The sequence below is a fragment of the Hemitrygon akajei genome, chromosome 10 (assembly GCF_048418815.1).
Source record: "Hemitrygon akajei chromosome 10, sHemAka1.3, whole genome shotgun sequence".
Classification (NCBI taxonomy): Eukaryota; Metazoa; Chordata; class Chondrichthyes; order Myliobatiformes; family Dasyatidae; genus Hemitrygon; species Hemitrygon akajei.
Genome location: NC_133133.1, coordinates 15,940,492 through 15,966,412, shown reverse-complemented (window position 1 = coordinate 15,966,412; position 25,921 = coordinate 15,940,492). Strand labels below are relative to the sequence as shown.

The following is a 25,921-nucleotide window of genomic DNA, read 5'->3' as shown; positions in this document are numbered from 1 at the left end:
GATTCTTGGCTGTGTGGAGGATCAGAGGGATCTTGGGGTCCAAGTCTATAGAACATTCAAAGCTGCTATGCAGGTTGACTCTGTGGTTAAGAAGGCCTACAGTGCATTGGCCCTCTTCAACCATGGGATTGAGTTCAAGAGACAAGTTGTAATGTTATAGCACCCTGGACAGACCCCACGTGGAGTACTGTGCTCAGTTCTGGTCACCTCACTACAGGAAGGATGTGGAAACTATAGAAAGGGTGCAGAGGAGATTTACAAGGATGTTGCCTGGATGGGGGAGCATGCCTAATGAGAATAGGTTGAGTGAACTTGGCCTTTTCTCCTTGGAGTGATGGAGGATGAGAGGTGACCTGATAGAGGTGTATAAGATGATGAGAGGCATTGATTGTGTGAATAGTCAGAGGCTTTTTCCCAGGGCTGAAATGGCTAACATGAGAGGGCACAATTTTGAGGTGCTTGGAAGAGGCTAAGGCTAAGAGTCAGGGCTAAGTTTTTTATTCAGAGGGTGGTGAGTGCGCGGAATGGGCTGCCGGTGACTGTGGTGAGGCGGATACGATAGGGTCTTTTAAGAGTCTCCTGGATAGGTACTTGCAGCTTAGAAAAATAGAGGGCTCTGGGTAACCCTAGGTAATTTCTAAAGTAAGTACATGTTCAGCACAGTATTGTGGGCCAAAGGGCCTGTATTGTGCTGCAGATTTTCTATTTCTTCTATGTCTATGTCTAAGTGGTTTACCATTGCCTTCTTCCGGGCATTGTCTTTACAAGAAGTGTGACTCCAGCTATTATCAATACTCTTCAGAGGTTATCTGCCTGGCATCAGTGGTTGCATAACCCAGACTTGTGATATGCACCGGCTGCTACCATGGCTCACTTGTTCCTGATCGATGGCAGAGTGGTGGTGGGGGGGGGGGGGGTAATCAGGTGCAACACCTTGCCCAAAGATGTGTCCTGCACATACAGATAGGCTATAATGCATTTAAAAGATGAGAAAGGCCTGAGATTCAGAGTAGCCAACTCCTGTTTTTATTTACTGGAAAACTAAAGGAAGACATGATAATGATAGTGTGGGAGCCGGAGAATTCCACAAGCTCTTTGTACAGATATAATGCACAATGAACACAGCCTTGGTTGCCACACGTAGTTCTGTAACCATGTAAAAGCTTCACTTTAAACTTAATTATATGGCTGTAGGGGAATGAGTCAAATTTTCACCTCCTACAGTGTTCAGTGATAGGAAGAGCTAAACCAAGAATTTCAAAGTAGTCCATTTATGTGCATTGCAAAATATTATCAGGATATTAGAATTTGTTAAAATAGATTAGAAATACCACCAATTGTTACAGGGAATAGAGGATTTATAAAATAGTGATTCACTGCTGACAATATTGCAACTCAGAATCAGGTTTAATATTACTGATATATGTTGTGAAATTTGTTGTTTTGTGGCAGCAGTACGTAATTAAAAACTATAAATTGCAGTAAGAAATATTTATAAAATAAATTTTAAAAGAAGTACAAAAGGAGAGGAAAAAAGGGGAAAGTAGTGCATTGCTTAATGCACTTGTTTGATAATCTGTTTATCATTTTAGAACATAGAATATCAAAACACAGTACAGACCCTTCAGCCCACAATGCTAAGCCTAACTTTTAACCTACTCTAAGACCAGTCTAACCCTTCCCTTCCACGTAGGCCACCATTTTTCTATCATCAATGTACCTTTCTAAGAGTTTCTGATGTCCTGATGCATGGTTTCAGCCTGAAACATCAACTGCTTGTTCCTTAAAGACAAGGAAATTGACACCCTGTTACTTGTACAACTACCTGAACTATCCCTCTTCCCACTCCGTTACTTGTAAAAATGCCGTCACCTTCTCTCAGTACCTCCACCTCCACCACATCTGCTCTCAGGATGAGGCTTTTCATTCCAGAACTATTGAGAGGTCCTCCTCCTTCAAAGAAAGGCGTTTTCCCTCCTCCACCATCAATGCCGCCCTTAACTGTATCGCTTTCATTTTGCGTACATCTGCCCTCACCCCATCCTCCCGCCATCCCACCAGGGATAGGGTTCTTCTTGTCTTTACCTACCACCCCACTAGCCTCTGTGTCCAGAACATAATTCTCCATAACTTCTGCCATCTCCAACAGGATCCCACCACCAGGCACTTCTTTCCCTCCTCCCCCAACTTTCTGCTTTCCATAGGTATCCCACCCTACTCAACTCTCTTGTTCACTTGTCCTTCCTCACTGATCTTCCTCCTGGTACTTATCCTTGTAAGCAGAACAAGTGCCACACCTGCCCCTACACCTCTTCTCTGACTACCATTCAGAGTCTCAAAAAATCTCAACCAGTTTTTTTCTAATGAAGCAACACATCACCTGTGAGTCTCTTGGGGTTATCTACTGAATCTGGTGCTCCTGGTGTGGCCTCTTGTATATTGGTGAGACCAGACATAGATTAAGAGACCACTGCACTTCATCCGCCAGTAAAAACGGAATCTGCTGGTAGTTACCCATTTCAAATCTACTTCCCATTCACATTCTGACAAGCCAGTCCATGGCCTCCTCTACTGTCGTGATGAGGCCATACTCAGGTTGGAGGAGCAACACCTTATATTCTGTTTGGGTAGCCTCCAACCTGATGGCATGAACATAGATTTCTTGAACTTCTGATAATTGCCTCTGCCCTTCACCATTTCCCTATTCCTGTTTCCCTCTTTCACCTTATCTCCTTATCTTACAATCACCTCCCTCTGGTGCTCCTTCCCCTTCCCTTTGTTCCATTATCTCCTCTCCTCTCCTATCAGGCCCCCCCTTCTCCAGCCCTTTATCTCTTTCACCAATCAACTTCCCAGCTCTTCACTTCACCCCTATCCTTCTCCTGGTTTCATCTATTACCCACCACCTTGTACTCCTTCCTCCCCTCCACCCACTTTTTGCTCTGATTTCTCATCTTTTTTTCCAGTCCTGATGAAGTGTCTTGGCCTGAAACATTGACTGTTTACTGTTTTTCATAGATGCTGCCTGACCTGCTGAGTTCTTCCAGCATTTTGTATGTGTTGCTTGGATTTCCAGCATCTGCAGAATCTCTTGTGTTGACAACTTCTTAAATGCTCCTAATGTATCCATCCCTACTACAACCTCTGGCAGTGCATTCCACTCACGCCACTCTGTGTTAAAAAAAAACTTACCTCTGACATCCCCCCTGTAATTTCCTCCAATCACCATAAAATTATTAGGCTCTTACACCAAAAATTCCTATTCCTACTTTTAATTGATATTTTGCAAGTGATTCTATGTTAAGATTGTAGCTTTACAATGAATAATTTATAAACATGTGAATTAGGAGTGGGGATAGGTCACCTGATAAGTCAAGGAACTCAGGAAAGGACAGATGGTTAAAAAGTAGGCATAGCGTGCAGTCAGACTGTCAGGAAGGGCAAGCAGGTGATGGGACATTGTTGCAGCCAACAGGCTGAGTATCAAATCATGAAGAATGCATGCAGAGTCAGAAAGGATAGCAAATACGGTGCTCAAGATGTTGTATCTAAATGCATGTAGTAAAAGAAATAAGGTGGATGATCTTGTTGCAATATTACAGATTGCCAGGTATGATGTTGTGGCCATCACTGAATCATGGCTGAAGGAAGGTTGTAGTTGGGAGCTGAATGTCCAAAGTTACACATTATATCGGAGGGATAGGAAGGTAGGCAGAGGAGGTGGTGTGGTTCCACTGGTAAAGAATGGCATCAAATCAGTAGAAATGGATAGTAAAAGTTTTTTCAAGTATGTTAAAAATAAAACAGAAATGAGAGTGGATATAGGACTGCTAGAAAATGAAGCAGGAGTATTAATAATGGGGGACAAGGAGATGGCTGATGAACTAAATGAGAATTTTGCTTCAGGCTTCACTGTGGAAGATCTCAATTCTAATACCATTTGGTTCTGATAACCTTTCACACACATTCTGATCAATCTATCTCTCATTATTATCATTGTCATTTTCAGGAAGAGGGTTCCAAAGACATAATCCATGGAGAGAATAAAATTACCTCATCCCCATGAGACCTTAAGACATAGGAACAGAATTAAGTCATTTGCCCCATCAAGTCTGCTCTGCCATTCCACCATGGCTGATTTATTTTCCCTCTCTTCCCCATTTCTCCTGCCTTCTCCCCACAACCATTAACACCCTTACTAATCCAGAACCTATCAACATCAGCTTTAAATATACCCATTGACTTGGCATCCACAGTGATCTGTGGCAGGAGATACAGAAGCCTTAGGTCTCACATTACCAGGCTCAGGAACAGTTATTACCCTACATCATTAGGCTCCTGGACCCACACCGAAAACTTCACTCACCTGATTCCACAACATACAGTCTCACCTTCATGGACTCCAAATCATGTTCTTAGTATTATTTTTTAAATTAGCACTATTAGTCTTTTGCACCTTGTTTGTTTTCCAGTCCGTTTATTTATAGTTTTCATAAATCCTATTCTATTTCCTTATTTTTCTCTAAATAGCTGCGAGAAAATGAAATTCAAGGTAGTATATGTTATCATATACATACATTTTTTGATAATAAATTTACTTTGACTTTGAGTGTTCCACTTGTCACTCTCCACTTGGCTTGGGAACTGGGACCTGTGTGTGGATTCAATGTACCAGCAGAGATTTGCTGCTTCTAACAGGGTTGCTTGCTTTGTTTCAACATCAGGACAAAACCATAAGACCATAAGATGTAGGAGCAGAATTAGGCAGTTCAGCTCTTTGAGTCTGTCCGCCATTCTATCATGGCTGATTTATTATCCCTCTCATGCCTTCTCCTCATAACTTTGGCACCTTTACTAATCAAGAACCTTTCAACCTCCACTTTAAATTAACCAATGACTTCGCCTCTACAGCTACCCGTGACAATGAATTTCACAGATTCACCACCCTCTGGCTAAAGAAATTCCTCCTCATCTCTGTTCTAAAGGGATGTCCTTGTATTCTGAGGCTGTGCTCTCTGGTCCTAGACTCACTAAAGGAAACATCCTCTCCACATCCACTGTATCTAGGCCTTTCAATATTCAATAGGTTTCAGTGAAAATCCCCCGACCCTCCCAATTCCTCCTGTTCTTCCGAACTTCAGCGAGTACAGGCCCAGAGCCATCAAACGCTTCTAATATATTAACTAAAGCCCCTCACAGGATCTGGATCCGCAAAGTAACTGGATAATCTTACGTGAGTCGGAAGGTAGATGTCATAAACCGTTCCCGAGTCAACATCAATGGCATGGAATCCTGATGTGGATCCATAGAGAGCTTTCAGCCTCTGACCTTCCTCTACTGTGAGGTCCACTGCCAGCGGTTTGTGCGGGAGAGATGAGAAGGACTGTAAAAGAGAAGAGAGATCTTGAGTACAATTGCTAATGTCAATTTAAAAGCTAGAACATTGAGGAAATAGATTGTGCTTTGACAAGGATTGGAATATCCAAGGAGAAAGGAGGAATTTTTATGATGAAATCCTAATAAAGTTGAACATTGCCAACAAGGCACGATGATTTCTGTGTTTATTTAAAGAAAAACGTGTTGCTTTTCTTGAGGTCTTTTCTGTTCATCAGTTTGTTTTTATCATCACAACTTCTTGCTAGACTGGGTTAAGATTCCTTCAGTGTCCTGATGCATTCCCTGCAATAATCTAATCTAAGCTGGGCTGAAAACCAGCAGATGGAATTTAATGCAGAAAAGTGTGAGGTGTTGCACTTTGGGCAGACAAAGCAGTGTAGGACTTTTACTGTGAATGGTAGGGCATTGGGGAGTCCAGTAGAACAGAAAGATCTGGGAGTACAGGTCTATAATTCCTTGAAAGTGGAGGCACATGTAGGTAGGGTTGTAAAGAAAGCTTTTGGCAACTTGCCCTTAATACATCAGAATATTTAGTAAATGAGTTGGTATGACATGTTGAGGTTGTTTAAGATGTTTTTGAGGCCAAATTAGGTGTATTGTCTGCCGTTCTGGTCACCGACAGTACCAACAGAAAATATATCGATTAGACTGATAGAGTACAGAGAAAATTTACAAGGCTGTTGGGCAGAATGACTACCTCTTCTAACTCATCTGTGAAAACAGCTTAAATTCCTCTCTTTAATATCTCTTTTTTTTTCCTTTTCAAAGTGGCTGGGGTTCTGTTGGGGTCCCTGATCTGCATCAGCACCCAAACTGTTGTATTTTCATGGCAATGAGTTCTTGTTCTTGGTGCTCACTGTCTGACTGGCCATTTTCTAAAATTCTCTAGGCGCGGCATGGGAGATGCCATGGTGCAACCCTGCGTGGTCAGGTGGATGATGGATTCCAGGCTGGTGCTGGCAACTGAGGCACCGTGGGAGAAGGAACATCAGGATTTTGCGGTGACGGACTGAGGTCTCTGCAGTGAAGTAACTGCTCTCTCTCTCTCTCATTCTCTCGACGGTAGGGAGAGTTTGCTGCTGATTCTTGAGTCAGAGAATCTCAGAATAAAAAGTGAAGCGGCAGACTAACACATCAACATCAACTGTTAGTCTCCCATTTTGCTGTGAAATGGTGACATCTTAGTCTTGTTAGTGAGAGGGAGAGTCTGTGGCATGTCAAACTGTCAGGTACAGTGCCTATAAAAGGTGTTCACCCCTCTTGGAAGTTTTCAATGTTGTTTTACAACACTGAATCACAGTGGATTTAATTTGGCTTTTTTTGACACTGATCAACAGAAAAAGTTTCCATCGTGTCAAAGTGAAAACAGATCTCTACAAATGATTTAAATTAATTACAAATATAAAACTCAAAATAATTGATTGAATAAGTATTCACCCCCCCCTTTAATAAGAAACCCCAAATCAAATCATCACTGGTACAGCCAACTGGTTTTAGACGTCACATAATTAGTTAGATGGAGATCTGTTTTAGGAGACCAGTGTGCAGTCAAGGTGTTGCAATTCTTTTAGTAAAAACACACCTGTCTCTGGAAAGTTCAACTGCTGGTGAGTCAGAATCCTGGCAAAAACTACACCATTAAGGCAAAAGAACACTCTGAACATCTCCGTGAAAAGGTTATTGAAAAGTACAAGTCAAGGGATGGATACAAGAAAATTTCCAAGTCACTGAATATCCCTTGGAGAATGGTTCAGTCAATCATCAAGCCATGGAAAGAATATGGCACAGCTCTGAATCTGTCTAAAGCAGATCATCCTCAAAAACTGAATGACTGTGCAAGAAGGGGACTGGTCTATGACAACTCTGGAGGAGTTATAAGCTTCAGTGGCTGAGATGGGAGAGACTGCACATAGAACTGTTGCTTGGCTACTTCACCAGTCACAGATTTATGGGAGACTGGCAAAGAGAAAGCCACTGTTGAAAAAACACACATGAACTTTTGGTTAGAGTTTGCCAGATGGCAGGTGAAAGGCTCCGAATTCAGCTGGAAGGTTCTATGGTCTGAAACAACCAAAACTGAGCTTTTTGGCCATCAGACTAAATGCTCTGTTTGGCATAAACCAAACACTGCACATCATCAAAAACATACCATTCCCTACTGTGAAGCATGGTGGTGGCTACATCATGCTGTGGGGATACTTTACTGCAGCAGGCCCTGGAAGGCTTGTGAAGGCAGAGGGTAAAATGAATGCAGCAAAATACAGGGAAATCCTGGAGGAAAACCTGATGCAGTCTACAAGAAAACTGAAACTTGGGAGAAGATTTGTTTTCCAGCAAGACAATAACCCCAAGCATAAAGCCAAAGCTACACAAAAATGGCTTATAAACAAAGTTAATGTCCTGGAGTGGCCAAGTCAGAGACCAGACTTCAATCCAAATGGGAATTTATGGCTGGACTTGAAAAGGACTGTTCACTCTCAATTCCTGTGCAATCTGACAGAGCTTGAGCAGTTTTGTAAAGAAGAATGGGGGAAATATTGCAGTGTCCATATGTGCAAAGCTTATAGAGACCTTTTCACACAGACTCAAGGTTGTAATTGCTGCCAAAGGTGTGTCTACTAAATACTGACTTGAAGGGGTGAGTAATTATGCAATTAATTATTCTGTGTTTAATATTTGTACTAAAGTTAGACCAATTTGTAGAAATTTGTTTTCACTTTGACTGAAAAGAGTCTTTTCTGTTATTCAGTATAAAAAGCCAGATTAAATCCACTGTGATTCAATGTTGTAAAACAATAAAACATGAAAACTTCCAAGGGGGGTGTGAATACTTTCTATAGGCACTGTACACAATAGTATTTGTTGACTGCGGAAGATTGTCTCTCTTTGGGGGCTTTGCTGTTTCTTGGTGGGTACTGATGCTTTCTGCTGAAATGAGGGGAAGGGGGAGGTTGACGCCTTGCTGCTGCTTGTGCATGGGGGGGGGAGAGAGGGCTTCGGGGTTCTAACATTTTTCTGTCATTCATTCTTTTGGGATTCTGTTTTTTGTGGATGTCTGTGAAGAGCAAGAATTTTAGGCTGTATGCTGTACATTCTCTGATATTAAATGGAACCATTTGAGATATTTGACTTGACGTCCTGAATTATAAGGAAAGGCTGAATAGGTTAGGACTTTATGAGAATAAGAGGAGATTTAACCGAGGTGTGCAAAATGATGAGGAGTATAGATAGGGTAAATGTGAGCAGGCATTTTTCACTGAGGTTGGGTGAGACTGGAATGAGAGGTCATAGGTTAAGGGTGAAAAATGACATATTCAAGGGGATCCTGAGGGGGAAGCTTCACTCAGAGGGTGGTGAGAATGTGGGACAAGCTGCTAGTGGAAATGATGGTTGCGGGTTTGATTGCAGCAGTTGAGGAAGTTTTCATAAGTGTATGGACAGGAGCAGTGTAGAGGACTCTGCTCCAGGTGCAGGTGAATGGCAATGGCAGGATTACAGCTTGATATGGATTAGATGGGCCAACTGAGCTGTTTCTCTGCTTTCCTACTGTGTGACTCTAAATAAAGGTTGCTCATTCCAATTGATTAGAGTCTCAGTGATGTCAATGATACGACTTGTTGCAGCACATTATTGATCCCTTGTCACCTCCATCTTCCAAAGTCTCCAGCTTCCCACAGCAACTGGCATTCTCCTCAGCACAGCCATTGTGGGCTGAAGGGCCTCTCCTGTGCTGTACCTCTCCATGTAATCAGAAAGTGAGTGGTTATCTCGTGATCTTATTGAAGGATCCTTGACAGTTAGGCAGATATTTCCATTCAAAATACTGACACAGCTATGTTACGATGTCCTGCGATTTCAGAACCCAACACCACTACCAAGGCATAGGCAGCCAGCAGCACCATGCCAGTGTTACAACTTGTGCCAAAGTTGCCCAACTTTTCTTTCTTCTTCCAGTGATGAGGTATTTGGAGCTTCTGTTGTCATACCTGTAGCTCGGGTTTCTATGGGATGGGGTTGCTAGCCCCGTGCCCAACCCTCCTCCTTTCACAGTCAAGCTTGGAACCATCCATGGCAGAGTTTTCAAAGTTCAAAATTTATTATGAAAGTACATATAAACTGTATGTCATCATATACTGCCATGAGATTAATTTCTTGCAGGCATTTACAGTAGAGCAAAGAAATACAATACAATCAATGAAAAGGTAAAGGCTGACAAGCAGCCAATATGCAAAAGGCAAACTGTGCAAAAATAATCAATAAATGACCAAACAAACAAATAAATAAATAATACGGAGAAGATGAGTTGTAGAGTCGTTGAACGTTAGTCCATAGGTTGTGGAATCAGTTCAAACTTGAGGTGAGTAAAATTAACAACACTGATTCAGGATCCTGTTATCCTGGATTCACAAACAACACTGCCTAGGATGTCACGCCATTGGAGGACTGGTCACACTGGCCATCAGGCATGAGATGTATCCCTTGTGCCTCTCGAGATTTTTCCAGTTAGCACCCAACAAAAACAAAAAGGCCAGTTTTCTAGGTTCTATCAAGATAGTTACCTTCAGCCAGTGTGTCATACAGGGGCGAGAAACCTCATCTTACTTCTAGGGCTCATTGTAACTGTATGTGTGGGGAATGGGAGATCAGGTTTGGATTTCCATAATGCAACAGTTTGTGAAGCCAAATATGAAAAAGTGACACCTGGTCAGCTGCTGACTGAAAGAACTTGGCATCAATGGAACCAGCAATATGTTCAGGTGGGAGGAAGCAAAGCAAGACTTGACCCTGATAAAGTATGGCGTATATTGTTTCACTCCATGACCACCTAAGTACCATGCTGGGAATCCAAAGTACAAGCAGAGGTCCTCAGCTGGTTAGGTAGAATCTGCGGAGTAACGTGAAATCAATCCTCCAGATGATGATAACTTATCATCTTGCGAGAGGTGGGTGCAAGTACGACATTTAAGACATTTGGTCAGCTAGAGGGATAGGGAAAGTTTAGAGGGATATGGGCCAAATGCAGGTAAATGGGACAAGCAAATTGAGGTAGGCAACTTGGCCAGCATGGGCAAACTGGGCCGAAAGGCCTGATTCCCTTTGTGCCGTATAACTCCGTGATTATAGAGAACCAGGCCAGGACTTTTTGATACTTTTCATGACTGCACAGCCCGTCACTGAGCTGTTCCAAAATCCCATGGTGAAAAAGAGGTTTCTTTTGTTCTGTTGCAGTAGCTGCTTGTGCTGTTCTGCTGAACGTTGTGGGCATGCTATGTTGCTGCCAGAATGTGAGGTGACACTTGCAGCACATAGTAGCGTGTGTTGGTTGTTAACACGAATGACACATTTCACTGTATGTTTCGATGTACATGTGATAAATAAATAAATCTGAGGTTGAGTATTTACCATTCTGATTAAATGTCATTGATCTAAAATATTAAATCTCTCTTCTTGTATCTTTCATTCTCCATCCCTCTCTCTCTTCCTCCCTTTCTCTTTCTCTCTCCCTCTCTTTCTCCCCCTTTTTCTCTCTCCCTTTCTCTTGCTCTCCCTTTCACACTGTTGGCCTACTGAGTGTTTCTAGCAATTTCTATCTTTAGTTGAGTTTTGCAATGCTCTTTTGAGCCATTAATGACTTAATGTTTATTGCCTTTGTATGACTTCCTTGTACTAATTTAATGGTGAAGTTAAACTCATTTATGCTAATTTATATTCTGAACACTGAGAGAACATACAGTTTACCAAATGAAATGTATTTAATTGACATTGAACTAATAAGTTTCAGTCCATAGAGAGTTGCTGTATTTTGCCCTGTTATGTCTCCCACTTCAGCTATTTTCTCTTGAAAAATTCACAAGGCAAGAACTTGCATTTAACAAGACTTCACAGGCAAGGATCTATCTCAGATTAAGATTTATTTATTCAAGATTCATAAGGCCATAAGATATAGGAGCAGAATTAGGCTGTTTAGCCATCGAGTCTGCTCCATTATTTCATCATAGCTGATCCAATTTTCTTCTCAGCCCCAATCACCTGTCTTCTCCCCATATCCCTACATGCCCCAACCAATCAAAAATCTATCAACCTTTGCCTTAAGGCTACATAAAGACTTGGCCTCCACAGCTGCCTGTGGCAAAGAATTCCACAGATTCACCACTCTCTGGCTAAAGAAATTCTTCCTCATCTCTGTGCTAAACGGACACAGCTCTATTCTGAGGCTGTGTCCTCTGGTGCCAGACTTTCTCACCACAGGAAACATTCTCTCCACATCCATTCAATCGAGACCCTTCACCATTTGACAAGTTTCAGTTAGGCCACCCCTCATTCTTCAGAATTCCAATGAATACAGGTCCAGAGCCATCAAATGCTCTTCAGGTGACAAGCCGTTCAATCCTGGAATAATTGTTGTGAACCTTTGAACCCTCTCCATGACCATACACTTCCCAACACTATATTCCATCTGCCACTTCTTTGTCCATTCTGTTAATCTGTCTAAGTCCTTCTGTAGCCTCTCTACTTCCTCAAAACTGCCTGCCTCTGACTATCTTCATATCATCTACATTCTTTGCAATAAAGCCATCAATTCCATCAGCCAAGTCAGAGACATATAATGTAAAAAGAAGCAGTCCCAACACAGACCCCTGTGGAAACCATTAGTCACCGGCAGCCAAACAGAAAAGGCTCTCTTTATTCCCACTCTTCGCTTCCTGTGAATCAGCCACTGCTTTATCCAAACTAGTATCTTTGATATAATATCATGGGCTTGTAGCTTGTTAAGCAGCCTCATGCATGGCACCTTGTCAAAGGCCTTCTGAAAATCCAAGTACATCACATCAAACAATTATTCTTTGTCTATTCTGCTTGTTATTTCTTCAAAGAATTCCAACAGATTTATCAGGCAAAATTTTCCCTTGAGGAAACTAAGCTGACTACGGCCTATTTTATCATGTGCCTCCAAGTTCCCTGAAACCTCATCCTTAATAATTGACTCCAACTTTTTCCCAATCACTGAAGTCGGACTAACTAGCCTATAATTTTCTTTCTTCTGTCTCTCTTCCTTCTTGAAGAGTGGAATGACATTTGCAATTTTCCAGTCTTCCAGAACCATTCCAGAATCTAGTGATTTTGAAAGATCACTACTAATGCTTCCACAATCTCTTCAGTCACCTCTTTCAGAACCCTTCCGAGAACTTTCTCCCTGGTAATGGTAACTTCACACAGTTCATGACCCCTGACACCTGAACTTCCACTATACTGCTAGTGTCTTCCACAGTGAAGACTCATGTAAAATACTTATTCAGTTCATCCGCCATTTCATTGTCCCCCATTACTACCTCTCCAGCATCGTTTTCCAGTGGGCCAATATCCAGTCTCACCTCTCTTTTACACTTTATGTATTAGAAGAAACTTTTGGTATTCTCTTTAATATTATTGGCTAGCTTACTTTCATATTTCATCTTTACCTTCTTAATGACTTTTTAGTTGCCTTCTGTTATTTTTCAAAAGCTTCGCAATTCTCTAACTTCCCACTAATTTTTTGCTCTATTATATGCTCCTTCTTTGGCTTTTATGTTAGCTTTGACTTCTCGTTAGCTATGGTTGTGTCATCTTGCCTTCAAAGTACTTCTTTTTTGGTATGTATATATCCTGTTCCTTCCAAATTGCTTCCAGAAATTTAGCCATTACTGCTCTGCTGTTATCCCTCCCAGTATTCTTTTCCAATCGGTTTTGGATAACTCCCATTTTACGCTTCTGTAATTCCCTTTACTTCTCTGTAATATGGATACATCTGACTTTAGCTTCTCCTTCTCAAATTTCAGAGTGGATTCGATCATATTATAATCACTTTCCCCTTAAGCTTCTGTTACCTTAAGCTCTCTTAACAGTTCTGGTTCATTTACCTTAAGATCTCTAATCAATTCCAGTTCATTGCAGAACACCCAATCCAGAATAACTGGTTCCTTAGTTGGCTCAACCACAAGCTGCTCTAAAAAACCATCTCATAGGCATTCTCCCTCTTGGGATCCAGCACCAACCTAATCTTCCCAATCTACCTGCATATTAAAATTACCCATGACTATTGTAACATTGCTATTTTGGCATGCATTTTCTATCTCCCATTGTAATTTGTAGACGGTATCTTTGCTACTGTTTGATGGTCTGTATACAACTCCCATCAGTGTCTTTTTACCTTCCAATTTCTTAGCTGTACCCACAATGTTTCAACACCTTCCGACCCTATGTCACTTCTTTCTAATGATTTGATTTCATTTTTTTGACCAATAGACCCATGTAACCCCCTCTGCCTTCTTGCCTGTCCTTTCGATACAACATGTATCCTTGGACATTACGCTCTCAACTATAACCTTTTATTAGCCATGATCTAGTGATGTCTACAACATCATTAATGTCAATCTGTAACTGCGCTACAAGTTCATCTACCTTCTTCTGTATACTGCGCGCATTCAAATATAACACCTTCAGTCTTGTATTCATCCTTTTCGATTTTGTCTCTCTTTTACATTGCAACTTGTCCTGTTGCTGCAACTCATTCAAGATTGCTTAATGTCACTTTCAGTACACAAGTGCAAAGGAGAACAAAATAATTGTTATTCTGATCAAACATACAGTGACATGAGTCGTTTGCATTAACAAGCCCAAAAAAGTGGTGGGGGGCTGCCCACAGGTGTCACCACACATTTTGGCACCAACATAACATGCCCACAATATTCAACGGAAAAACACAAAGAGGAAAACAACAAAACCAACACCTTTCTCACTCTCCCACCCACTCACTAGCTCACACATACAGGCAGTCCTCGAACACCAGGCCAGGCCATACTTAAGCCGACAATACTTGGCCCTCGTCTAATCATTAACTACGCATAACTATTGCAAAGTAAAAAGAAATTCAATAACTAGGAGATTTAAAGCAAATGATGACCAGATGACTATTTAAAAGTTGTCGCTTGAGGGAGAACATATATTGCAGGACTAAGCCACACTTCTTTAAATAAAGCCATTCACAAAGAGGCAGGTGGAGGCCTCAATTTGAGCAACACTCCTCCCCAAAATATCTGAGGAACTCAGCAGGTCAGGTAGCATCTATGGAAGGAAATATACAATCAATGTTTCGCGCCCAGAGCCTTCATCAGCACTGGAAAGTGGGTAGAAGCTAAAATATGAAGGTTGGATGGGGACGGGAAGGAGTACAATCTAGCAGGTGATAGTTGAGCCACACACACAAAGTAATGGAGGATCTCAGCAAGTCTGACAGCAACTATGAAGAGCAATAAACAGTCAACGTTTTGTGCTGAGACACTTTATTATGGTCTTCAGCATCTGCAGAATTTGTCGTATTGATTAGTTGATGGGTGAGACTAGGTGAGGGAGGAGATGGTGGGCAGGGGAGGAGGGAATGAGGTGAGAATCTGGAAGTGATAGGTAGAAGAAGTAAATGGCTGTAGAAGAAGGAATCTGATAGGAGAGGACAGCGGACCATGGAATAAAAGGAAGGAGGTGGGGAGCAAGATGGAGGTGATGGAACTTCACTCTCAAAAGGCAAATCATGTAGATTTGAAGGGAATCCTTGGCATTAGGGTTATGGAGTTAGCCCCTTTCACCCAATTGTCTGAGCAGAACAAGTTGATTAATTAACAGTCTTAGAAGATAGAACATATAACATAGACCATTACGGCATAAGAACAGGTCCTTCACCCCACAATGTTGTGCCAAGCCAATTAAATAGGTGATCAAATTGCCATCTAAACAAATTCATCTGCTTACATAATATCCACATCCTTCCGTTTTGTTCACATTCATGTGCCTATCTAGACATCTCTTAAAAACCTCTAATGTATCTGCCTCCAGCACCACCAAAAGCAACACATTCCAGGCACCCACTACTCTCTGTGTATAAAAACGTGCCACTCTCACCTCCTTTGAACTTACCCTCTCTCACCACATTGTGGAGAATGTATTCACTTTTTGCATCACAGTTTGGTATGGACTTCCCTACACTATATTCTATCTGCCTCTTCTTTGCCCATTTCCCCAATCAGTCAAAGTCCTTCTGCAGATACCCTGCTTCATCAACACTATCTGCCTCTCCACATATCTTCGTATCATTTGCTAACTTGGCTACAAAGCCTGCTATTCCTTCATCCAAATCTTTGACATATTACATGAAAGGAAGTGTTCTTAACACCGACCCCTGTGGCACACCACTAGTCACTGATAGACAACCTGAAAAGGCTCCCTTTTTTCCCCACTCTTTGCATCCTGTCAGTCAGCCAATCTTCTACCCATGGTAGTAGCTTTCTCGTGATACCATGGGCTCCTATCTTGTTAAGCAGCCTCATGTGCAGCACATTGTCAAAGACCTTCTGAAAATCCAAACAAACATCATCCACTAACTCTCCTTTGTCTATCCTTGCTGTTATTTACCCTAAGAACTCCAAAAGATTTATCAGGCAAGATTTCCTCTTGAGAAACTCAAGTTGTCTTTGGCCTATTTTATCATGTGTTTCCAAGTACTCTGAAAGCTTATCCTCAATAATAGACTCCAATGTTTTTCCAACCACTGAAGTCAGTCTAATTGGCCAATTATTTCCTTTCTTCTGCCTCTGTCCCTTCTTAAAGAGTGGAGTGACATTTGCAGTTTTTCAGACCTCCAGAACCATGCCAGAATCTTGTGATTCTCAAAAGATAATTATTAATGCCTCCACAAACTCTTCAGCTACCTCTTTTGAAACCCTGGCGTGTAGTTCAATTGGTCCAGGTGGCTTATCTACCTTCAAACATTTCAGCTTCTCAAGCACCTTCTCCTTAGTAATAGCAATGATGCTGGAGAGGGTCATTTCTGCACCCTGACACTCCTGCATTACTGCCATTCTGCTATTGTCTTCCACAGTGAAGACTGACACAAAATGCTTAAGTTCATCCACCATTTTTTGTCCCCTATTATTACCTTTCCAGCATCATTTTCTAGTGGTCCAATATCCACTTTCATCTCTCTTTTACTCTTTATATATTTGAAAAGATTTTTTATCCTCTTTTATATTATTGGCTAGCTTAAACTTCATATTTCATCTTTTGTCTCCTTATACCTTTTTTAGTTGCCATCTGTTGATTTTTAAAAGGTTCACAATCCTCTATCTTTCCTCTCTTTTGCTATTATGCTGTCTTTGACTTCTCTTGTCAGCCATGGTTATGTCAACCTTCCTTTAGAATACATCTTTATCTTTCTGATGTATCTATCCTGTACTCTTCAAATCTCGCCCAGGAACTCCAACCCTTTCTCTTCTGCCATCATCCCTGCTAGTGGCCCCTTTGGATCAACTTTGGCCAGCTCTTCCCTCATCACTCTTTAGTTCCCTTTACTCCACTATAATACTGAAACATCTGGTAAGATGTTGTCTCAGGACAGCAGTATCCATCATCATTGACCCCCACCATCCATGTCGTGCTCTCTTCTTGATATAGGAAGGAGGTATAGGAACATTAGGACCCACACCACCAGGTTCAGGAATAAGTGTTATCCCTCAGCCATCAGGCACATGAACCAGAGGGGATAACTTCAGTCAAATCCACTTACCCCAACACTGAACTATTCCCACAACCTATGGACTCACTTTCAAAGACTTTTCATGTCATGTTCTTGATATCTATTTATTTAATTATTAGCATTTTGTTTCTTGGTATTTACTATGAATACTCACAGGAAAATGAATCCCAAGGTTGTATAGAGTGTGACATATATGTACTTTGATAATAAATTTACTTTGAACTTTGAAATCAGCTTTATTGCAAGTGCTGCATTTAATTCATTCAAAGAATCAAACAGTTACTGCCTGAAAGACTTCAATGTATCGCTTGTCCTCATAACCTGTTCCACTTCTCAACTCTGTCAACCTAAATAAGGCAGGGAATTAATAGAGTCAGAAATTGGAACATTTCTAAAGCAATATATTCTTCAATCCTTGGGAGTTAACACCGAGAGACCCAAGAGTGTGCTGAATAACTAGGTCATGAACATATGATATGAGATGGATTACATTAAGAAATTCAATTATGTGGCTTACTATTACTATTAAAATAATCCTTGAACATTTTTTTTGTCACATTTGTGTTCATTTACTGAGGTTACAAGAAGTCTGTTCTGCTTGATAGGCAAATAGCTCACAAAAAGAGGAAAGGAGACAGAAAATTTAAGGCACCATGCCAGCTTTCAGTTGGTGTACTCATGTTTGTCATTATTACCAGTAAACCTTATTTCCAAGTCACCGTGGATGTGTACACTAGTAACCTATACTCAGTGGCCACTTTATTAGGTACCTAATATACCTGATAAAGTGGCCACTGAACGTATGTGGTTTCTGCTGTTGCAGCCCATCCACTTCAAGGTTCGATGTGTGTGTATTCAGAGATGCTCTTCTGCACAGCACCTTTATAACACATGGTTGTTTGAGTTACTGTCACCTTCCTGTCAGCTTGAACCAGTCTGTCCACTCTCCTCTGATCTCTCTCATTGACAAGGTATTTTTACCCACAGAACTGCCACTTACTGGATGTTGTTGATTTTGTCTTTTATACCACTCTCTGTAAACTCTAGAGAATGTTGTGTGTGAAAGTCCCGGGAGATCAGCAGTTTCTGAGATACTCCAACCGCCCTGCCTGGCACCAACAAACATTCCAGGGTCAAAGTCATTGAGATCACATTTCTTCCCCATTCTGATGTTTGGTCTGAACAAGAACTGAACCTCTTGACCATGTCTGCATGCTTTTATGCCTGGAGTTGCTATCACATGACCAACCGGTGGTGTGGTGTCATTTGCACTGGACTTTGAGGTGAGTGTTCCCAGGTTTGAATCTGCCCAGCTCCTTGCACATTTTCCATCTGTGAGGGCTGAACGTTGAGCTAGCAACTCGGCCTCATAAAACAGAAGAAAATGCCAAAGAAATGGCAGGTATGCCGTCCGATCTGCTACTAACTCTTTCAAATTCTTTGCTACTGCTGTCTGACTAATGCAAGACAAAGCAGGTGACTACACCAAGAGCTGTTTTAATGTTTCTTCATGTGAGTAAGCAGGATATTTGGGCCTCTGACCTGTTGTATCCATCTCTGTTCTAATGATGTGAGCATGGTAAATTGTAAACATGAACTAATATTCCCAAGGATTAGTATAATACCTAATGTAATTAAATCAATAATTCACATTATCAAATTTGCTGATGACATGGCCGTCATTGGGCTCAACAACAACAGCAATGAGATGGCCTACAGAGAGGAGACTGAAGAGCTTGAGGCCTGGTACCAGGCAAATAACCTTTTCCTCAATGACAAAAAGACAAAGGAAATTGTTACTGATTTCAGAAGAACTCACATCATTCACACACCTCTACCTCGGTAGCACAGCAGCAGAAACTGAAGTTTCAAACTCCTGGGAGAGTTACATCGCACACAACCTCTCATGGTCACAGAACACGTTCTACACAATCAGCAAAGCTCACCAATGCCCCTACGCTCTGAGGAGGCTGAAGAGATCTGGACTACATACATCTATACTCATGTCAATCAACAGATGCACATTAGAGAGCATTCTAATAAATTCCCTCACTGCACGGCAGGGAGACTGCACTGTGGCAGATGGGAGGGCTCTACAACAGGTAGTCAAAACTGCCCAATGCATCACCAGCACCAAACTTCCTGCCATCAAGGATATACATACAGAAAGGTGCCAGAGAAGGACCAGTAACGTCATGAAGGATGCCACTCACCCTGCTCATGGTTTGTTTGTCCCATTCCCACCAGGGTGGTGGTTACATAGCCAGGACCACCAGACTCAAAAACAGTGACTTTCCCCAAGCAGCAAGGCTGATCAACACCTCCACCCACTAACCCACCCCTTCACAACTTTTATCATTTCCTGTTAGTCACCTTATGTACAGACAGTACAGTGCTTAGCGCCACTTTATGGAGGTACATTCAATCTATGTATATAAGCTAATTTATGTATTTATATTTGTTGTGCTTTTTTTAATCATTATTGTGTTTTTTTTTGGCACTGCATCAGATCCAGAGTAACAATTACTTTTGTTCTCCTTTACACTTGTGTATTGGAAATGATGTGATCTTTCTTACCCACCTGGCTTCACCTATCACCTTCTAGTATCCTCCTTCCCCACCCCACCTTTCTATTCTGGCTTCCTCCCCCTCCCTTTTCAGTCCTGACGAAGGCTCTCGGCCCAACGAATGTTTATTCATTTTCATTGATACCGCGTGACCTTGCCGAGTTTCCCCAGCATTTTGTGAGTGTTGCCTTGAATCTTGAATCAAACCACTGATAATCTTTAATCATCACATTGGTCAATATTTCATAATTAGCTTCCCTGTGAATTAGCTTACCTTAAATGCCATGAATTTGTGATATGGTTTTGGAGCCCATGCATAGACTTCAACAGAATTCTTCAGAGCAATCACAAGGAATTTAATCCTTTCATATTTAACTGTGAACACAAGGAATTAATGTTCCAATTATTTTGGTATCAAAATTAATTGATATATCAAAATACATGATACAATTGGGTCGCACATTAATTAGTGCTAATTAGAAATGTTTTAATAATCAGTAATTAGCCTGAGAATTGTCTTTACACTAGAGTGACTGAACTGGATTCTATCATGTGGTTGGAGTTACGGAGTCATAGACCACTAGAACACAGAAACCCGCCCATCTCCCCCACTTCCACGTACTTTACCAAACTTCTCATAAGTGATAGAATTGAACCCATGTCCATTACGTCTGCTGGTAGCTTGTTCCACACTCCCATTGATTCATCTTTGAGTTCTCCATCAGCTTTCCTTTAAATGTTTCACCTTTCACTCTTAACCCATGAGCTTTAATACTAATCTCTCCCAACCTCCAGTGAAAACACCTGCTAGCATTTACCCTGTCTATACCCTCATAATTTTGTTTCATTTGTTTATTATATGCTGTGTCATGTGACAAAGGAAATCATGGTCTTTCCATGACTAGGACAGTTTTTGCCAAGTTTTCATACAGAAGCATTTTTCCATTGCTTTCTTCTGAGCGATGTTCTTACAAGATGGGTGACCCCAGTCATTATCAATAACCTTCAGCCTGGCGTCAGTGGACACATAACTAGGACTTGTGATATGCACCAGCTGCTTACACGACCATCCACCAACTGCTCCCATGGCTTCACGTGACCCTGCTTGGTGGGGAGGGGGCTAAGCTGGTGTTACACCTTGCCCAAGGGTGACCTGCAGGCTAGTGGAGGGAAGGAGTGTCTTACACTTCCTTTGCACCTCAGAACTCTATACCTATAATTTTGTATAATTCTGTATACCTCTATAAAAATCTCTCCTCATTCTCCTATACTCCAGGAAATAAAGTCCTAACTTATTCAATCTTTCTCCATAACTTGGGTGGAGAATTGAGTTAGAATGCTTGTCACAGGGTAGAAATGCCAGATAATAGAGGATTTATGGCACAAGATGAGGCCACTCTCAGGGTGGAGGAGCAACACCTTATATTCCGTTTACGCAGCCCCACAGCTGATGACATGGATATCAATTTCTCCTTCTGGTTAAAAAAAATCCTGTCTCCCTTTTCTTCTCCTTCTATTCCCCACACTGGTTTCTTACCTCTTTCCACCTGCCTATCTCCTCCCGCTGGTCCCCCACCCTTCCTTCCCTTTCTCTTACAGTCCATTCTTTTCTCCTATCAGATTCCCTCTCCTCCAGCCCTTCACCTTTCCAACCCACCTGGCTTCTCCTATCACCTTTTAGCTATCCTCCTTCCCCTCCTCCCACCCTTTTATTCTGGTGTCTTCCACATTTCTTTCCAGTCCTGAAGAAGGGTCTCTGCTCAAAATGTAGAGAGCTTATTCACTTCCTTAGATGCTACCTGACCTGCCGAGTTCCTTCAGCATTTTGAGTGTGTTGCTTTGGATTTCCAGCATCTGCAGACTTTCCTGTGTTTATGAAATAATAGAGGATGTGCACTGAATGTCAAAGGCAATCTTCCTTTTTACACAGAGTGGAATGTGTTGCCAAGGATAGTGGTGAAGGCAGAAATGGCAGTGGTGTTTAAGAGGCTTTTGTGAATATGCATGGATATGGATCATAAACAGGCAGAAATGATTTAGTTGCATATGGCATCTTGTGGTCCATAGACACTTTGGGCTGAAGAGTCTGTTCCTATGCTGTGCCATGCTGCTCTACGTTCTGTGTTGGTTCACTCTGGTGGCTGTTACGAAACATCCAGAGTAAATAATACCATAAATTAAGGAGATGAAATCATAAGGCTAATAGACAACAAGACATAGGTGCAAGAATTAGGCCATTCGGCCCTTTGAGGCTGCTTGTCCATTCCATCAAGGCTTCTTTTTTATCCTGCTCAAACCCATTCTCCTGCTTTCTCCCCATAACCTTTGACACCTTTATTAATCATGAACCAATCAATGACTGCTTTAAATCTACCCAGGTTATATAGCCAGGTAAATATACCCAGGTAGGTTAGTTGGTACTGTGAATTGAATTGAGTTCATTTCAAGTTTAATTGTCATTCAACAATACATGAATACCCATGAATACAGCCAAACGAGTCATCGTTACTCCAGCGTCAATACATAGTACGGATAGTCACACAGCATAAAGCACACAAAGCTCGTACAAGGTAGCAAGCATATAAAGGTATCAGTAGGATATAGCCAAAAAGTAACAAAAAATCTAGACTTGAGCCATGAATCCTGCAGAAATCTGCAACTGACCACAGCCTAGCTTGTCTTCTGCCGAGTGAACACTGGGGGCGGGGGGGCAGCACCACCTTCAGCCTGGATGCTGCCCCAGTGGAAATCCCTCCTAATTTGCAGATGATTGCTGCATCTGGGAAGAGTGGGTTAGGTAGCTGACGAAAGTAAAATGGAATAAATGTGGGCACTTTAAAAGTACAGATGTAGTGGGCTGAAGGGCTTGTCGCCATGTTTTGTGACACAGTGATGTCACATCCTTCATCTCACTCCAACTGCTAAATATGAGGCGGCAATTCCTCAGGGGAATTCCTCGGCATGTCCTTGTCAATCCTTACTGACTTTTGTTGATGCACCATAGAAAGCTTTCTATGTGGATGCTTATCATCTTGCTATCACAACTGGTCTGCACATGACTGTAAGAAACTGCAGGAATTGGGATGTTATTCTGAAGTTGTATAAGATGTTGGTGAGGTCTAATCTGGAGTATTTGGGCAGTTTAGATCACCCACCTATGGGAAAGTTATAAACAAGATTGAAAGAGGTTGCTTCCAGGACTTGAGGACCTGAGTTATAGGCAAAGGTTAGGACTTTATTCCGTGGAGTGTAGGAGAATGAGGGGAGATTTAATAGAGGTATATATAATTATAAGGGGTATAGATTGGGCAAATGCAAGCAGGCTTTTTCCACTAAGGTTGGGTGAGACTAGAACTAGAGTTCATAGGTTGAGGGTTAAAGGTGAAATGTTTTAGGGGAACATGAAGGGGAGCTCCTTCACTCAGAAGGTGGTGAGAGTGTGAAATGAGCTGCCAGAGGAAGTGGTGGATGTGAGTTTGATTTCAACAGTTCAGAGAAATTTGGATGGGTTCATGGATGCGGAGGGCCTGGAGGGTTATGGTCCATGTGTGGATTGACTGGATTCAGCAGAACCATCTGAAACCAGCCCCAACCACTCCCCCACATGGACTCTTGCCTACAGTGAGATAAAAACAGAAAACGAAGGGTATAGAATGTAGGAAATACAAAAGGGGAGAACGTATTTCCATGCATTCCTTAACAAAGGCACCTCAGAATCATGGAGAGTTTCCAATGAATACTTTTGCTTGCAGGAGGGCCAGATACCAAGTTCAAGTTCAAGTTTATTGTCATCTGATTGTAAGTATATACAATCAAATGAAACAACATTCCTCCAGACTACAGAATACCCAGACAACATATATCAGACACAGAACATAAATCGGAATATTACACTACAAATTAATAAAACATAATTCAAAACTCATGTAGTAAAGTGCAGCACAGGTAAAAAGTAAACAGCTTGCTATCTTAGTGATGAGACCTCAGTAGTGACAGGGTATTCGTTAGTCTCACAGCCTGGGGGGAAGAAGCCGTTACCCAGTCTGGCAGTCCTAGTCCTGATGCTTCTGTACCTCCTTCCTGACAGTAGTAGATCACAGAGAATGTGTGATAGGTGGTGGGGGTCCTCAACAGTGCTTTGGGCCCTCTGTCTACAATGCTCCCTGCAAATGTCACAAATAGAGGGGAGGGAGAGCCCAGTGATTCTCCCAGTTGTTTTTTACTGTCCTCTGCAGCGACTTGCTGCTTCCATATCACACAATGATGCAGAAGGACACAGACGAGTTTTCTCTAAAGACTGCTGGTTTATCATGATCTGGAAAGTATTGTCTGAGTTGGAGAAACAGATCTAAACGTAATTTTCAGTGGAGAGCTAGATATTATGTGGAAGGCCAAAATGTGCAGGGCTCATTCGTACTTAATAGAAAGAAGCCGGGTGCATACATCACAGTATCATTATACCAAGCTGACAGTGGTATCTTTATGAAACTGTTGAAAGAAAATAACATTATAGGATCAAGTAAAGTATTCAATATATATTTTTTATTTATTTAGCGATACAGTGTGGAGTTGGCCCTTCGAGTCACGTTGCTCTGTCACCTCCGACAAACCAATTAACTCTGACTGAATCATGGGACAATTTACAAGGACCAATTAACCTGACTGGTTTGTCTTTGTACCGTGGGAGGAAACTGGAGGACTCAGAGGAAACTCACACATCCCAAGGGGACGACAGACAGAGGCTGCTTACAGAACGGGGCTGGACTTGAACTCTGAACTCTGGAACGCCCCAAGCTGTAATAGTGCTGTATTAATGCTACGGGACCATGGAAGAAGATCATACATGGAAACGTGGATTCACACGTGAATTAAAAAGTGAAGCAGTGAGACAGCGTGGAAATTCTGTCGATCCTGCTGGTTGTCAGTGAGGCTGGTTTTGCACGTTTGGAGCCTGCCAACACTCTCCTATCATCTCCACATGCACACTAGAGCAATTAAAAAAGAATGAGGACTACTCAGGGTTTCTGTCATGAAATACAGGAGCCAAATCTGCTTGACTGGATGAAAATGAATACCAGGGGCACTTTGCAGCCAAATGCTCCTTCTCATTATAATCTTGGACTGGAAATGAGAATCCTTTTGGATAATTTTACAACAATAAAACACAGTTGTAAAATATAATTCCTTTGGTTTATAAAGTATGTTCGACATCAGGGGTGGAAGAATTCCAAATTGCTTTTGGAAAGGTGGGGGCTGAGGGGAGACTCGATAGAAATTTATATAAGATTATGAGAGGCATAGATAAGGTGGACAGCCAGAATCGTTTTTCCTAATGTTGAAATATTTAATACTAGAAGGCATGCGTTTAATGGGAGGGGGAGGGAAGGTAGTAAGTTCAAAGAAGGCATGTGTGGTAACACACACAAAATACTGGAAGAACAGCAGGTCAGGCAAAGAGTGACCAGTCGGGAAGGGAAGGGGGAAAGATGCCTGAATAAAAAAGGCTGGGGGAGGGGAAAGAGGCTAGCTGGAATGTGATAGGTGAGGCCAGGTGTTGGGAAAGGTCAAGAGGTGGAGAAGAAAGGAGAGGAGAGTGGACAATAGCAGAAAGGGACGGAGGAGGGGATCTAGGGGGAAATGAAAGGCAGATGAAAAGAAGTGAATGGCTAAAATGGGGAAAAGAGGAAACGGGGGGGGGGGGGGGTAGACTTGTTCGCTGGAAGGAGAAATCAAGATTCATGCCATCAGGTTGCAGGGTACCCAGAAGGAATATAAGTGTTTGCTCCTCCACCCTGAGGATGCCCTCTGGTGTTTGTGGCAATTTTTCTTTACACAGGACAGTGGGTATCTGGAATGTGCTGCCGGGGTGGTAGTGAACGCAAACGTGGTGGGAAGGATGTGGAACCTTTAGGAAAGGTGCAGAGGAGATTAATCAGCATTCTGCCTGGATTAGAGAGCATGTCTTCTGAGAAAAGTTTGGGTGAGCGAGGGTTCTTCCTCTTTGGGGTGAAAGAGGATGAGAGGTGACGTGATAGAAACAGCCAGCACCTTTTCCATAGAACCATAGAACACTACAGCACAGTACAGGCCCTTCAGCCTTCCATGTTGTGCCGACCCATGTAATCCCTAAAAAAAAGTATTAAACCCACACTACCCCATAACCCTCTATTTTTCTTTCATCCATGTGCCTGTCCAAGAGGCTCTTAAATACCCCTAATGTTTTAGCCTCCACCACCATCCCTGGCAAGTCATTCCAGGCACTCACAACCCTCTGTGTAAAACACTTACCCCTGATGTCTCCCCTAAACTTCCCTCCCTTAATTTTGTACATATGCCCTCTGGTGTTTGCTCTTGGTGCCCTGGGAAACAGGTACTAACTATCCACCCTATCTAT

The 25,921-nt window shown here is 42.0% G+C and overlaps 1 protein-coding gene across 2 annotated transcripts in view; it reads right to left on the bottom strand.

Annotated features, from left to right (window-relative positions):
- LOC140734170 (mitogen-activated protein kinase kinase kinase kinase 4) overlaps nt 1-25,921 on the bottom strand; it is a 321,905-nt gene that overhangs the window by 33,395 nt on the left and 262,589 nt on the right. For both annotated transcript variants that reach the window (XM_073057807.1, XM_073057808.1), the window contains 2 exons: nt 19,802-19,902; nt 5,234-5,383 (listed from right to left, as the gene is read on the bottom strand). In XM_073057807.1, the coding sequence (XP_072913908.1) occupies nt 5,234-5,383; nt 19,802-19,902 (251 nt within the window). The remainder of the gene's footprint in view (nt 1-5,233; nt 5,384-19,801; nt 19,903-25,921) is intronic.